The 16,842-nt window shown below is 40.1% G+C and overlaps 1 protein-coding gene across 1 annotated transcript; it reads right to left on the bottom strand.

Moving 5' to 3' along the window:
• Positions 1 to 320: 320 nt before the first annotated feature.
• On the bottom strand, positions 321 to 16,842 carry LOC146312017 (G protein-activated inward rectifier potassium channel 1-like). Its single transcript, XM_084740824.1, has 3 exons — positions 15,293 to 16,842; positions 2,108 to 2,324; positions 321 to 1,740 (listed from the first exon to the last, which is right to left on the bottom strand). Exons 1-3 carry the CDS (start codon positions 15,959 to 15,961, stop codon positions 1,067 to 1,069), a joined length of 1,560 nt encoding a protein of 519 aa, XP_084596950.1. The 5' UTR covers positions 15,962 to 16,842; the 3' UTR covers positions 321 to 1,066.

Below are 16,842 nucleotides of genomic sequence, written 5' to 3'. Positions count from 1 at the left end.
CACCATCCAGACTCTTTAAATGCAGAGTGTGGCTTACAGAGAAGACCCACAGATCACACAACATCACCTCTCTCTATTTGCTTGGGTCAAGCACACAAGCTAGTGAGTAGCTTGCTCATTAGCAAACATTATGGAAATGCCATAAGCAACTGTAAGCAATTTGTTTTTCTTTGTATATGTAATCCTCAAGGCCAGGAACATAGAAAAGAGGGATCCAACAAAGTATATTAATGATCTTCTCCTTCACCGACATGTCGCCCCAGCAGGTAAGCACTAAACCTCCTGACCGACCTATACTTTGTTTTTCTTTTCTTTGTCAGGTTTTTGTTTTGTTTTTTGCAAAAATCTGCATAGCCACCAGGCAAATTCTGCCCTCATTTACATAAAGTTCCAGATGTTCAACTTTCAACCCTCCCTTTTTTGCATTGCTGGTCAGGACTGTGGTGCCAGGAATTTCACAAAGCAATTCGCTCGTGCCACAGAAAATCAATGGGGGCAAACTCTGCAAAGCATTGCATCACTTTCAGTTGTTCTTTGCTGTTACTACAGCTCCATGTGCACCTCTTGAGGCGTGTTGAGAAATCCAAAGCTTGACAGTCCTTCTGTGCCTGGTTACAGTTGCTAAGCTATGACTGGACAGTCACTGTTCAGGTGCAGGGTTTAGCAAATGGTCGTTCTGGGTCAGTCTTATCCACGATTGCCACTTTGGTGCTTGAGTAATTGAAAAAAGTGTAGTAGTTTGAGATAATAAAATCTTTGATGCAACTCTACGAACAGAAGTGAAAGGAACAAGCACAAGGGCAGAAGTGTTAGAAGTCAGTGGGGGGCACAGATGGTGATCTATCAAAAATGACTCACAGTATGAGCGGATGGATGGCTTATTGGTGTTGTCCTTCTATTTGTGGCAATGGACAACTTAGTAGAGAGCCCATAAGTAAATGTAAAATACTGGACAAAATCTGCAGGAAAAAAATAAAACTTATATCACAGTAGTCTTTATTTATATGCAATGCCCATCAAGCCTGATTTTCAAAGTGTTTTTAGTCTTTAAGGTAGTCTGCAGAAGTCAGCGGTCAGCATTCATTCTGCGCAGTTTGGGGGGCAGGTTGTCCTCTGGCCGACTCCCGACCAAGGGGATCTGGACTGGTGTTGGGGTTGGAGCAGCGATGGTGCTAATCGCTGCTGGCAGTCTGTGTCTCTCTGTCTCAACCTCTTCGATGTCTCCATCCAAGGACAGCAACTGAACTTGCTCCTCCAGCTGCCCTTGCCTTGCGACCGGGATGGAGCTGGACCTCAGCCTCTGGATACTCAGCGGAAGGTCTCCTGTGCTGGAGGCCTTCCCCCCTGGCAATGCTGGCCCCGTCTTCAGCCCCCTCCAGAGAAGCTCCTCCTTGGTAGAGCTCATGCGCTGCAGTTTACTGGGCAGCCTGGTGGCTTGGTCCTCTATGTGGTCGGCATAGTCGGCTGACAGGAGCCTTTCCCTGCGGCCTCCGCGGCCTCCGTTACCCAACAGAGGAGAGGTTGGGGTGGGTGCAGAAGGCAGAGGGTTTGGTGACGTCAAGGAAGACTTCTCCTCCTGCTCTTTGACACTGTAGGGAGGCGTAGGGACCTCAAAGGTATTGTGAAACTGGGAGTAGTCTACTCTAAAGAAGCCTTCCTCCAGTGACATGACAGGGAGGAAACGATGTCCCCACAAGACCTCATCTTCAGTGTAAGATGTCCTCGCCTGGCATGTCATACCTACGATGGAGAATAGAGACAATTACAGGCAAGAAAAAGGTGATGACTTTAAAACGAATAAAACCATAGTAAGTGGGCTGTTAAATAGAAATGGACAGATGGACAGACAGGGAACAGAAATTAAAAGTATAGAGAAGTGCTTCAGGGAAAAGAGAGACAGAGATATGGAAAAATATACGACAGAGACGTAGAAGAGCTTGGGCTATTGAATAATTAAAGACCATGAAATTAAACATTCTATTAAATATTTTACTTTACAGTACTGAGAAATGCTCTGTGCCACAGGGTAATTGATGATGAAACAAATGATTAGGGAAAGGGGAGCTTATTTAAAGTTTATATTAAAATAATAATAATTTGCTCTAACCAGTCGTCTCCACGATGCCCTCTAGGATGACAACAATCTCAAACTGCTCGTTCATGAGCGAGCGCTGCGACAGATCGAAAAACGGGCTCTTGGTGTTGATCTCATGGCAGATGGTTAGAGGCGACACCAAGAAGAGCTGGTCCGCCCCCGTCCCAAATCCCACGTCCAGCTCACACTGGTCCAGGGGCAGGAACTCGCCCTCTGGGGTCTGCCGAGACTGGAAACACAAATGACCCACACGTATTACATTCACATTCATAAGACGGGTAATTCAAGACAATTCTTCTTCAACTTTCTGCTCCAAAAAGTAAAAATACTGGATGCCTAATTGAGTAACTTAATCACAGCAAAACAAGTTAAATACCACTGACTTTATGGTACTGAAACATTTAACTTTTAAAAAAAAAAAAAAAAAAACTTCTGTCAAACTGTAGTGGTAAATTACCCTCTTTGAGTAGCAGTTCTTTTCATGTTTGAATATTTTATTTTGCAGTCTTAATCTTCTGATGTCTGAATTTAACCAACCCAATTACAGCAAACTGATTTTTTTTTCACACCTCACTTGTATTTTAAGATCAGAATTTGACTGATTGATTAACTTTGCTAGCTACTTAGAATTCCTCCAAAATTCAAAGCACTGCTTTGCTGATGTGCAAAAAAAATGTTTAGGATTTTATCCACAGTGCTTCAGGAGTTTTATGACCCTGAAGATGACTGGTATGCCATCCATGAGGCCATTTCACCAGCCGGAGCATGTTTATGTTATCTCTGTTGGATAGTAAGTGTCACTTTAGAGGACATTTGCCATCTAAAACCCTTTACAGCTACTGCATGTGTTCATGTATTTTTGCAGGTGTAACCCTGATGGGGTTTGAAGCAGTGTTAAGGTCCCATGAAATAGCTTTGAAAAGGCAATTTTCTTCTGTGATTTGACATGGTTCCACATGACATGGGACGTTGGAGTGGGAGTTAGAGTGAGGATGGAGTTCAAAAGCAGGCTTGCAAACTAGAAGTGATCATAGTTGTTTGGGACTGGTTCCATCACCCCCAATAAGGACTCTGACTTGCTGCTGTAGTGCTAGTTTGCTTGACAGACCTGCATGTTTTGTAACACTGGCATTGGAAGAGGTGGCTAAAAAATCTCCCAAGATTTAATCACATTTTACTGGAGGGAATATTAATTTGTCTCTGGCAGCTGGATGAGTCAACAAAAAAATCTTGACACTTTTGGCAGAGACATGGATGGATTTGACATAAAAAAAAATAAAGGAAGGAAGAAAAAAAGGAATATTTTTACAGATTTTTGGCATATAATGATAGACAGCGGAACAAAACACCCAGGAGACACAACTACTAAAGAAGTGTTCTTCAGACTTTGATGTTGGTGAGAATAAGACTGTAAAAAAAACAGTGGTCTACCACAACTCTGCCAGACAACCTTTAGCTTTAGTTTGAGACACTGGGTAATCTTGGTAATCTTTAACTCTCATTGCCAGCACATAGAGTACTTAAAAACTCTCTGTAGTGGCTTGGCCTCTGAAACAAGTATCATTAGACTATAGAGAAGACACTAGTGCTCATGCTTTTGGGAAACTAAGCTCAATCAAATAAAGTACTCTTTTAGCTGTTAAATTAAAACATGGGATTAGGGAGAAGGCTCTCTGTGAGCTCATAAAACCTCTTTTGCTGTCAATTGCAAGCCTCTTACTCCAGTTGATTTGTCAAGAGTGAATGATTTACAAAAGGAAAAAGGTGTTTGTTTCACCCAGAAGGCCACAGATAAAAACCATGCAACAGTCATTATGAATTCCACTATTAACATGAGTGAATAAAAACCAAAAACACTGCTAAAACATTACCTAAACTGAGTAATATTCACAATTCAGGTTGTACTTTCTGTCATATCATGTTAACTTGTATGCACAGTGTTCTCCCTGGCCATTTGAGTGAGGAGCCACTCAGTCCACAGATGGCAAACAGGCTGTCATTTGTATTCACAGTGATGTTGAGGACAGAAGGGTGTGACATTTCACAGGAAGACGTCTGTGCCCACAGATCCCTGGCCTGCCTTGGTGAGAGAAAGTGTCACCCGTCACGCTGTATCAGTGATGGTTGCTCCTGGAATATGCAGACATGGAGCTTACGTTGCATGTCAACTGAACTTAAATCGAGGTAAAATGTTGTCAAAGCAAGACAGGTGGACGTTTCACATCATGTGACAATGTTGAAAATTGTGGATACCCTGAAAAAAATGAAATAATAGGGAAAAAAAGCAGTACAAAGCGACATCGCCTGCCTGTCCTCTCATCTAGGAGTTTGCTTGGTATATTCTCATATTAAATAACATACTATTATTAACTTCCATTTGACATTTTGACATTTAGGGAAGGATTTATTTGCTTTCTCTCTGAGAGTTAGATGTGAAGGTCAGTACCATTTTCATGGAGGATAAATATGAAGCTACAGCCAGCAGGCAGTTAGCTTAGCTTAGCATAAAGGCTGGAAACAGTGAAACAGCTAGCCTGGCTCTGTCCAAAGGTCACAAAATCAAACCACCAGCATATCTAATGCTCACTGTTGATTAACACATTGTATCTTATTTAATACATACAAAAAAATATTTTGCTGATAAGACGTCCCAGTTTGTCCAGGATTGTCCCAACAAATATCTGTAAAATGTCTGGGTTTTCAACATTCACTACCAAATTTTCCTGGTTTTCACCACAATAAAGATAATAATTATAGGACTATTCTTGTTTCCAGCGCTAATCCAAAATGAAAACATAAATATAAACAATGTACTATTTGTCTTAATTCAATACTGATGTGTCTCTATGTGTCAATCAAATCTTTAGCTGACGCTTAGCTGTCATGCCAAAGAGATAGTCAGTCTTTTGTCAAGAGCTCCAGGAGGTTTACTCATTCCTTTGTTAAGTACTTAGTAATAAAAGTGCTGCAATCACGGCGTCCAGGCTGTGAAAATATATTTTTTAGGTGAGCTAAGCACTGAAATAGTTGTTCCACATCTTGATGAAAGCCTACGGTGCATGCGCAGGTGCATACATGTACACATGCATGAATGTACCATACCTGTCAGGGTCCTGTGTTGACATTTTGAAAATATGGTCACCCTGTATTTTGCTGGCTTTGGACAGAGCCAGGCTGGTTGTTTCCTGTCTTTATGCTAAGCTGTGCTAACTGCCTTTTGGCTGTAGCTTCATATTTAAGAGGCTATTTTGAATAGATTGCTAATTGATTCTCCTTTAATCTCCTTTATGGTCAGTCAAATGCAACCAAGTGTGGTACTTAATGCCTTTTTTGAAAATCTTAATTAACACTCGAAGTGCCAGAATTTCATCGCTACTAGAATGTCCATGAGCGGTCATTGTAACTTCTTTATTATCTCTCAGGATAAATGCCAGACTAAGAGATTAATGCATTTTTTCTGTTAGTTTATCCTTTTTTTAAAAAATTAAATAACACTAAAATCTAAATTTTGTAAAAATGTATTTAAATATTTATCAATATGCATGTATGCATGTAGTAAATTGTAATGACTGCATATATTAACACAAGTATTTTTCCATAGGACAGTAACCATCAGTGATCCGACTCTGACTTTAGATTAATCTAGAATTACTCAGAGCAAGAAACAGTGTATTTTATAAGATTATAAACATGTTAAATAATCATAGCGTATGGGAAAAGGCTGGAAATGAGTAAAGAGAAAAAAGTTGGAAGGAATGCTATTTGTGATAAGTAAGGGTACTTTATTTCCAAATTTGAGAGCTTTAACACAAAAACTCAGTGAGCTATGGGAGTTGGGTGCTGGGACAGAAAGTTTTACCACCGTCCCTGGTCTCCCCTACTTTATTTTTCATTTAATCTAATTAATTAATTAATTATTTGTCTTTTAATGTTGGGGAAACAGAAATCGAGACCACTTGTTAAGTTTTATTGACAGAGACAATGATAGTTGCTAAGCAACCAAGATGCATCTCCAACTGTGCAAAAAGTAACACTATTTCGATGTGGTCAACATGACCGCCTATGGTCGAAACAGGTCAAAATGATCACACTTTATTTGCCTTTGTGTAATTTATATCAAAACATTTAAATGAAAATACAAACACTTTAATGAAAAGTCAGGTACCAACAGAAATGTATTTTTTAATTCATAAAAATTATTACACAAATAAAATTTGGCTGTTATAATCAGCTTCCTGTCCCCATCTTTCAGCAGTGCCTGTTAGACTTAGATTTAAAAAAAAAAAAAAAAAAAAAGAACTTTTATTTATTTTTTCAATATTGCTGTTGATCTTCACTTGCATCCTTTTTTCCCTTTAACTGGGAGGAGCCAATGAAATCCTTTTTTAAAATCCTGTCACATTTATGTATAATTTTTTTTTTATTTCTACTTATCATTTAAAAATGTAAATTATCATTGAGATACTGCAGGCAGGTGTCCCATTTGTCAGCCAGTTCATGCAAGTCAATGAGACTGGAAACCAATTTCCTGAGAGTCATATTTAAGGCATTCCAGTTATGAAAGTGAGGCTGCTATTTTTCAGATACTAGTGTTCACGGCTTCATTGACTAGTGCCAAAGTGTTGCAACAAAATTATACCTCTGCCAAGGAAGGAGCAACCGCCTTGACACTGAGTGGTTTTAACAAGGTGAAAGTCTTGTGCGTTCTCTTACTGCTGCTAAACAGTCAGATCCACAAGGGGGAAATTAATGGCCTTTGGAAGAGGAGCTGATATAGAGGGAGTGCTTAATTTACTAAGCCACCTGAGATTCAGGTTGAGTGAAAGCAGGCCCTGGTGACACACTTCCTCCTTAATGATTGTGTGTGTATGTGAGAGAGATGCACAGAAGCACAGTGAGTTAGAAAAAAGTGTAGGTCTGTGTATGTGTGTGTGTGTGCATTTGTCCATTTTCTGTGTTTGTGTGTCTTTAATGCAACTGTGTACTTGTGTGTGCATACGTCCATGTGTGTCCAGCTGGATCCTTTGAGCTTTGGGCTGGAGATCAAACGTAAAGCTCACACAGACGTCACATTTGAGCTGCCATTCCCGGTCTCTCGACAGCACCATTAAAGCTAATCCAGCTGTCATTTCTTTTTGTCTCTTCTTCTCTCTCTTTCTCCTCCTCCTCTTTCTGCTTGTCCTTCAGAGTTAGACAGCGGCAGATGTGGGGAGTCATGCTGACATGTCTGCCTGTCTGCCTCTCTAGCTAAACACTTGCATCCATGCCTGTCTATCTGCTCCTACTAGCCCTGATCACTTATCTCCTGCTGGGGACCATCGTACTGAGACGAGCTTGTGCCGACATTGACGAGCACCACCCAGCTGTCACTCTCTCCTTCTGTCTCTCTGGCTTTTTGTTTGCCACGTTGCTGCTGTTTGTGGTGTCTTTTCCTTTTGTCTCTGAGTACTTTTTTCTCCATGCATTGCTGCCAAACCAGATGCAAGCATGTTTCTTTAGTTTTTGAAATCATATTCTGCCAGTGCTGCAGGGGTCACTGCACCGCTGCATGCTATTGATTTATTAATGAAAGCTGCTTTAATATTAATGAAAATTCAAGGACAGTTATCCTCTTAAGTTATTATGCATTATGGATATAGAAGAAATGCACAGTGCTGCCAAGGAAACATGTTAAATAACAAATTTAGCGCAGGCTCTGCCAACTCAGTGAACCTTGACGCCAAATTAGTGTCTAACTGCAATAAAAATATCTAATGAAATGTAACTCACACTCAAAAGACCCAGTCTGTTCTTTTCAGTGTATCTACATCTAGGTCAGTTTTTTCAATAAGTGCCTTTTGACAAAACAGTATCGAGCAGGTAACAATTAAAGGACCAGTGTGTGGGATTTAGAGGCATCTAGCAGTGACGTCGTAGATCGCAATCAATTATCACTTGTTTCACCCTCCCCTTCCATTGTGAGAGCCTACTGTGGCTGTGAAACTCCCAGAAAACGCAAAGGTTGTCGAAACAGTCCTGTAGAAACATGGCGGTGCAACATGGTGACCTCTGTGGAAGAGGACCAGCGCCCTCTGTGGACATAAACATCTCATTCTAAGGTGACACACTGCCAATCACTTTATAGAGATGTGAAGTAGGGGGAGCTTTTTTGTTCTCCCCTGGTTCCAGAGGTAAAAAAAAGACAATCTTATATAAGATAAACAACTGTGATAGAAAGTACCTGGCTCTGTAAAAAAAAACTGCAGGTACAAACCAGTGTACATAAAAAGTTTGGGGCAGAATTTAACAACTCCCAAGGCGCATTTTTGCTAGAAACATTGAATAATGAAGAATAATAATAATAAAGCTTAAAATTCTGCTTAGTGTACCACCAACAGTGAGGGAATGCTAAAGGATATAGTGTTGAGAAAAACTGACTGACTTCTTCTCCATAGTGGCTGAGGCTTGTGGGTATTGTAGTATGAAGACCTGTCCACTGTGCCAAACTGACTGACAAAAAAATTATTTCTCAAAACTGATTGAAACTGGTGGTCATAACGTAAACAGGGGGTCCTGCATTTCCATATTAAAGCTGGCATAGGCAGTTTATTTTTAATGTCAATGGCAAAAATCCCATAATTTCAGCATAATGTAAGTGATCTGAGAAAAATTATGCGTCTGCTCCTCCTCTTGGCTCTATTTTCAGGCTTTACAAAGCCTAGTCCGTGATGACTTTTAGACTTGCTTACTGTGTTTGTTATTTGAAGAAAAATCCGAATGGGAATTAAGAACTTAGAAAAACAGACAAAAACTGTTTCTCCTCCCTCTTCACAAATCTATTTCACACCAGGAAAGTCTTCAGATCTTCAGCTGGTAAAATCAATGTAGTAAAAGTGCCCACAATGTCATATTTATGTAAACATAGCTTGGGAAAAACCCACCAATTAGAGGACACCAGCAGTATTAATATGGATGCTGGAAGTGGTCAACAGTATTCATAAAAATCTGCCACTAATGCTAACAGCTAAAGGAAATATAATGCTTATATGAGTCTTTAGACTAGGGTCTGTTGAATTGATCTTTATCTACTCCACCTACTCTATCAGTTAGTCTGTCGATTGGTAGTCACCACACTTTTTCCCAGGGAAGGCCAAAACTGAAGCTTAATGGTGGACCACAGGCCAATAGCAAACACCTATGGTTCAATATCACTGCTTCCTGGATCATTATGTAAAACTGTGAACATAATAAAGTTGAAGAAAGAAGAAAGAAAATTTATGCTAGATGCATTCCTGCATAATAATGACATGATCAAGAATGTGACCAACTTTAGTTTTAAAAGTCCAGAGTATCCAGGTCCCATAAGAATTTATAACCCCCTGCCTGACAATTGATTACCATGTCACCGTGCGTTTACACAGCTCCATCATTAGGATTTACTGCAGCACGTCTCAGTGCTTCACTCAGCTTTGTGGCCAGCCCATCTCGCAGTGACCTTGAGCTGCATGTTTCCTGACCACATGCCACGGCATTGTTTCCACAGTGCAGGTATAGTACTACGGGGTGATGTAGAGTCCATTTACTCTACAACACCCCACTGTATAGTCTGGCATCACAATGGTGTTGCTTAATGGGCTATAAAGCATCTCCGTGTATGCTAAAATACATTAAAAGACACATTAGAATTCTTCTATTCAGTAGAAGTCCTTTCCTGCACAGTGCAGCCGTCTAAACAACACATCTGAAAACAAACAAAGGTGTATTTCAAGATATTATCCCACCGCCCAAGAAAAATCTATGAAACATAATGAAACTGCACAGACAAAAGTAAACTTAGAAATCTCATTTTGATTGTTTACTGTTTGTCCTCTGGGCATGATTGATGGTGCTGGAATGTGATGGTTTTCAGCAGATAATTAGAAAAGTCCAGGATGTCTGACCTTCCACCACCACACGAATAGCTGCGGCTTAAAAAAAACAAAAAAACAATTTAATGATCATTTAAAAAGATTATCGTTTACTGGCAGAAATCCCAGATCAAGATCATCGCATTAATCTAATTAACTGATCTCTGAAAGAAAGCCAAGGACTGTTTAACTAAAAACAATCACAAAAACAGACGGGTGAGAACTCTTCTAACAACAAACATTCTCTCTAGTTTGCTTTGCAGTAATTATATTACACTCAGGCATGTGTATTCACTTAAAAAAAACTTTAGATTACACTCTTAGAAATAAGGATTCCAAAAGAGTTATCTCTGGGAGGCTGAGGTTCTACCCAGAACCATTTGCTTGTGAAGAACCCCTGTTTGAAGAAGTGTTCATCAAAGTTTTTTTTTGTAAGACTATGGATTCCATTAAGAACCCTTTATGTCCAAAGAAACTGAATTTTTATGACAGAATTTTTATTTTTGGGTGAACTATCTCTTTAACTCAAGACAAGTGCGTTATATAAGGGTTAGTATATGGGTTATTTATTCTTAAACTGTAACTTTACATCCTATTTTTTATACTAAGCAGCATTTAAATTAATCACATTGATGTTTTAATCACTGTGATGTTCTGAATTAAGAGAGGAAAAGAGACTTAAGGTATTTTTTGTTACACTTTTAAGTTTAATTCCGGCACTTTGATATTTGTGTTTCACAGTATTAGTAGAAACTCTGGGGGATTTCTAAATAAAACCCTTGGAATGTAAAAGAGTTCTCGGTAGAACCCCCCTGGTGAGTTCCAGATAAAACTCTTAGAATATAAAATCTTTCTAGGTAGCCACAGGTGGTTTCTAGGTAAAACCTTTGAGAACATTTAGTTCTTCAAAGACTGTTGAGATCCTTAAAGAACTCTTTCATCACAGGTTTGTAAGGGGTAATAATATAAAAGGGTAGAACCCCCCAGGTGAGTTCTATATAAAATCCCTTGGATGTAAAAAGGTTCTTGGTAAAATCCCCTGAGTGGATCTTGTTAGCACTCTTAGAAGCTGGAGAGGCTCTGAACAGAACCCCCAGATGGGGTTCTGGGTGGAACTAGTACACCATAGAAGGGTTCTCTGTAGAAACTCTCATAGGGAGCTGGGGATGAAACCTTTCACAGACGGTTCCTGGTATAACCCCTTATGAAGAACTCTGAAATTCTGAAAAGGTCTCAAGTGTCTTCTATCAGGAACCTAAAAAGTTCTCCTATGGGGACAAGACAAAGAACCCCTTTATGGTTCTAGTTAGCACCTTAATTTCTACGAGTGTAAGGCAGAGCGTAGCCAAAGTACTGACTCTCCCTAATGTATCTACTCTGCAACAGGACTGCAGCAGTTGTTGCGGCTTCTTCTGCTTTTGTGAACCAGAGCTGCTCAAACTACTGTGTTACACTCATCCACTGAGTCTCAAGGTATCAAATAAAGGCCATAATCTAAATTTATCCCATCAATTCTTTATTGTGCATTCATAAAAAGAGATAATTCAACCAAAGAGCTGTAATATCAGCACACTCATTGTGCAGACAAATCTGTGCAAGGTCAAACATGACAACATGCCCCATGGGTGAATATCCTGCTGCTTTCATTCTGTTTGAAATCGCAGACTGAAACTGTCACAGACAACTATTACAGGATATTAAGGTCTCTCAGCAGAACTACTGACCTCTGCTGAGGGAGAAAAGTTGATGATATAGCATTTGTGCCTCGGTGATGCTGTGTTGACTAACTGCTATTAACACACCGTATTTTTCTTTGCCTTTCTGGGCGATTAATTAAAGAGTGAATGACGATAACATGAAATAAAAGTCATTCCAGAGAGAGCTGAAACATTAGCAATAATAACTTATTAAATCACGGCTTTTAATGTGTTAAACTAAGTGACTTTTATTTCTCTAATGGATACCATTTTAGTGGAAAATGACAGAAACGGAGCAGAAACCATTATTTTAATATTAAATGCCTTTGTGCAATACAATAACCACATTATTGCCCTACTGGTGAGACTAACATACTGGGAGCTGCTTTCTGGTGACTCTCCCCTGAGGTTCAGAAAGTAAACTGTCACTAAAGATCATCACGCTACTCTGCAGGGATGACAAAAGCACAACTAACTCTCTCTGTCACAACAAAGCACCACTCTCCTTTGGATATCTGCTCATGTTTGGGCAGGAGAAAAGCAGATTTCATTTAGAAGACATGCCTGCTTACAATGAAGAAAAGTGAGGCTTGAACCTAAAACACACAGCTGCCAAGAAAATCTAATTATATCTGATGAATTTTCGTGCCCGAACATGGCTTTTTCAACAGAAAAATTTTGAAAAGAATTAAATCAAAGCGCCTCTCCTACTATCGGTCATAAATCCGGCAGAGAACAAAAACATATTGTTGAGTTTCCCTGGTGGAAAAACAACCAGGTGTGACTCAGAAAATGCAGTGACTGATGCTGCAGTTTCAGTCTCTTTCAGCTGTGAAGCTATGACACAGAATGGATGATTAATATATGAATGGATGATTAATATACACACACATCAGCACTAAACTCTTGTTTTGTTGCTGCTAACTATATGTCTTGCTTTTTGTTTTTGCTTTTATTGTCTGCAGATGTTTTATACGTGTATATGTAACCACTGTTTTGTATGTATATGTATGTAGGGGAGACTGGGGGTGTTGTAACCCGGGTTAAATGTAACATTGCCAGTTTGACCAATCAAAAAAGTTCTATCTGTGTGCTGCTTGGTTTGACTCTTTAACTTGGTTTGTCTTGGTTTAAATATATACATATATATTCAATTTGATTCAATTCAAGAGTCTGTGATCAATATCAGATAACTAAATTATAGTTCACAACTTTATTACTGAACTCTTCCAGACATTTGTGACACAGACATGCCATGGGAATTTCTGAATAAAGGTGTATCTTAAAGATGACGATATAGATCGATAACTTCACTTTTCTAAATTCAGTTTTATATATTATTTATGTTGTTATATTTGTGGGCCTTTCATTTATAGCTATGTAAATTATTTAAATAATTTGTGAAAGTTTACTGTTTAAGTTTCCTAGTTTTGGACAATAAAGTTTATTGTTAAAATATCCTGCCTCCTTTACCTTTCTCACAAGTGTTTTACAAACACATTTGAGGGATAATATTGGAAATTTTCTACTCTGTAATATCAGTATTAGCCCCAAAAATCCAGTTTTGGTCAGAACCTAATATATTTGTATGTATAGAGGGTAGTGCATATGTCCTGTTTGTTTGCATATGTCACTACTGTAGGGCTGCAACTAAGTATTATTTTCATTATCGATTAATCTGGCAATGATTTTCTTGATTAATCAGTTAGTTGGTTGGTCCATAAAATGTCAAGAAATTGTGACAATGAATTGGTCAGTGTTTCACAAAGCCCAACCCAAAGATACTCAGTTTACTGTCACAGAGAACTTAAGAAACCAGAGAATATCCACATCCGAGACGAACACAGAAGATCAGAAAATTTGGCCTTTTTTTCTTAAAAAATTACTCAATACTCAATCAATTGATTATTAAAATAACCGATTAACCGATAGTTGCGGCTCTACACTACTGCTTTTTCTGCTTTTATTTCTTTCTTTGTTTTTTTCCTGTGTGTATTTATTAAATTTCGCAAACTCCTCTAAATAAGCTAGACCAGAATGTTTTCCTCTTCTCTTTTATCATAGCTTCAGCTCTTTTCATCCTCTCAGGATTTCCTCTCCATTGAAACATGCAGCACACACTTCATAGAAATCTTTATTAGCTCACAGTGCTTCAGATTAGTGGCATTTTGTCTTCAGGCAAGAGTCTAGGAATTGGTTCAATTGATCTTGAAGTCAATCAGCGTAGTTTCCCACCTACTGTCCCCCGGGGGCCCATTCATCTCATGTGCGGACAGTTAAAGCAGAGGCTGAAGTTGAGATATACAGCTCACTGAGAGACGTTCTGCTGACTGAGGGAGGACAGGACAGTTTGAGAGGACCCTGAAACGCACTCTGCTGCAGCTCAGAAATGAAGAGGGGAGAAGAGCAGCGGCACAAGAGTGTGCTCAGGTACAAATTATCCAGCACTGAAGTAGTTGCTGCAGGGGAGTAAATGTAAATGGTTACTCAGTAAAATCCAAGAGCCGGACCGATACATCAGCTGGCTGATATCGATGGCCCAATATTGGCTTTTCACAGTTACATGGGTCTTTATCATATCAACATTTTATTCAATGTTTTTTTTTGCTTGTATGTTTGTTTAACAGAACATTAAGCAAATTGTTTTTAATTGTTAGTTTTATATGCAGGATTTAATGTATATTTGATCCCCTTTACTTAATTCAAGTTCAAAGGCATAACACGCCATCTTTTCCTACAAATTGTGCAGACTTAGAAACATAAGTCCTTTTAATCATCAGTTATGATTCACTGCAAGTGTGTGGTGATGTCTGTAACTGCAGAGACCCTGCTCACTGCCTGTATTTCTCATATTTTGCTGTGCTCAGGACGCTTTACCAACCAAAAACAACAGTGTCTGAAAAAATGAATGAGAGGGAATGAGACACAACGATGAACCATATTTCTGGTGCATTTACAAACAGCTCGGAAGGATCCTAGTGGTTTTATCTCTTACAAATGCATATATTTTATTTATATATTACATATATTTATTTTATTTTCTTGCCTGACATGGCATATTACTTGCCCCAGGCAGGCGGGCAATCCTCATTGTTGAGCCCTTTAATTGTTAAAAACATCTGTGATAGTGGAGAGTTTCAGTGCCCTGATATTATTTTGGAGAATGAAGTTTATTGTTAAATGAAATATCCTTTAAAAATCGTTATTACAAGTGTTTGATAACTACATTTGAAGGATTCTTCATAAAGAATATTGGCCAATATATCGGTATTGGAATTCTTTTCCTCCCTAATATCAGTAACTGTATTGGCCCCAAAAAATCCAGTATAGGTCGTGCCCTATAAAATGCATCTTATGTTGGAGCCTGATGTTAAAGCCATATAGCCTCTGAGCCCTCAGGGAATGCAATCAATTCTGGAGATGAATGGGAATTCAATGCATGACTTGGAAAGCACTCATAAAGCATAATGGGCAATTTCAGAACATATTAAGGGACTGTCAATTAGTCTCAGCCTTGATAATGGCTTTTCCACACTTGAGATGGAGCTCACTGCGCCAAAGAAGTGCGCCTACTTGTGCGGTGATTGTGGACATATTGCAACTGTTTAACCTACCTTGATGAGTTTGCACCTGATCTGCGCGGACACCATATGGCTGTTCCGCAGGTTCCCCACTCGGAACATGAGGCACAACTTCCCGTCCCGCTGCGAGATGACCGCGTCCTGGCTGAACATGAGCGTCTCGGCGCGCTTCTTCGGCTGCGACATCTTGATGAACATGCAGCCGATGAGGAAGGCGTCCACGATGGAGCCCAGCAGCGACTGGAAGAGGAAGAGGATGATGCCCTCCGGACACTTCTCGGTGATGTAGCGGTAGCCGTAGCCGATGGTCGCCTCGGTCTCGATGAAGAACAGGAACGCGGAGGGAAAGTTGTACACGTTGGCGACGCACGGTGTGTAGGACGAGTCGTGGCCGCCGTGGCTCAGGTCGCCACGGATGTAGGCGATCACCCACCACATAGAAGCCATGACCAGCCACGCCACCGTGTAGGTGAGGATGAAGATGAGCAGGTTCCAGCGCCACTTGAGGTCCACCAGCGTGGTGAAGAGGTCGGAGATGTAGCGGCTCGTCTCCCCACCAAGGTTACCGTGCTGGACGTTGCAGCGGCCGTTCTTCTCCACGAATCGCTGCCTCTTCTTCTTCACTGGCGCGGAGAAAGTAATGCCCCGGTTGGTGTTGACCACCTGGTAGTCCTCGCCAAATTTCCTCCGTATGGCTGACATCGTGACAGGTATTCAGTACTTGTGCAGAATCGGGCTCTTTTACGCAAGTTTGCCAAAAACATGCACTAACATCAGCGCAGGACTAGCATCCTGTGAGATGGAGATGCGTCTCCCTCCTGTAAATTAATCGTAAGTGAGCAGAGATTCTGCGCAATACATGATTCAGACCTTTACGCAAAGGAGTCTCCAGCGAGTGCCAACTTTTTTTCTCAGGTCTCATCCAGCCGTGGAGGAAGACAAGAACAAAAACACACAGAGAATTAGATTTAAAACAAAGGCTGTGCTGAAAAAGCTGAAGGCTGTGTCCTTGGTTAGGTCCACTGAGGTGCTGTTATTCAATAAAGAAGCTGTGAATGTGTGCGCACTGGTGCCTGAGGGACCGCGCTCTCACTGGTAGGAGTGACTTCAGATTAAAGAGTGGAGACGAACTGCAGCACGGGAGGGAAATTTCACTTCCAGGAGGGGGTGGAGGGGGCTGATCTGATGTGGGGTTACACAGAGGGGAATGTTTTTTTTTTTTTGGCTTGTATCCAATCAGGTAAAAGCATCACAGCGAGCAAACAACGTAGGAGTGACATAAACCGTGCACAACCTTTTAGTCTTTTTATTTTTTTTTACGCATTTCTTTAAAATGTGTTTTCTGTATCCTAATTATCTCTATCTTGAGGAGATCACCGTGTTGCAAAATTGGTCATTCTGAGTACTCGTGGTAATTGGCGGCTATTTGGTTCCCCCTAGTGGTGCTGCAGTGGAAGTGAACCTGAGATCATGCCAATAACAGGGGATATGAAGCACATTATGTTATGGAGTTATAGGAGTGACATAAAAAAAAAGAAAAGAAAATAAAGGTGGAAAAATAAAAGAAAATAAATAAAATAGTA

The sequence above is a fragment of the Lutjanus erythropterus genome, chromosome 17, assembly GCF_056507025.1.
Source record: "Lutjanus erythropterus isolate fLutEry1 chromosome 17, fLutEry1.hap2, whole genome shotgun sequence".
NCBI lineage: Eukaryota > Metazoa > Chordata > Actinopteri > Lutjaniformes > Lutjanidae > Lutjanus > Lutjanus erythropterus.
This window is presented reverse-complemented; position numbering and strand designations above follow the sequence as displayed.

Bases quoted from the DNA above. Each gene is read 5' to 3' on its own strand.
- LOC146312017 (XM_084740824.1), bottom strand. From the start codon at position 15,961: ATGTCAGCCATACGGAGGAAATTTGGCGAGGACTACCAGGTGGTCAAC. The intron at 2,325-15,292 runs GTAGGTTAAACA...TTGTGTTTCCAG, and splicing joins TCAGGTGCAAACTCATCAAG to TCTCGGCAGACCCCAGAGGG. The intron at 1,741-2,107 runs GTTAGAGCAAAT...TCTCCATCGTAG, and splicing joins GGGCATCGTGGAGACGACTG to GTATGACATGCCAGGCGAGG.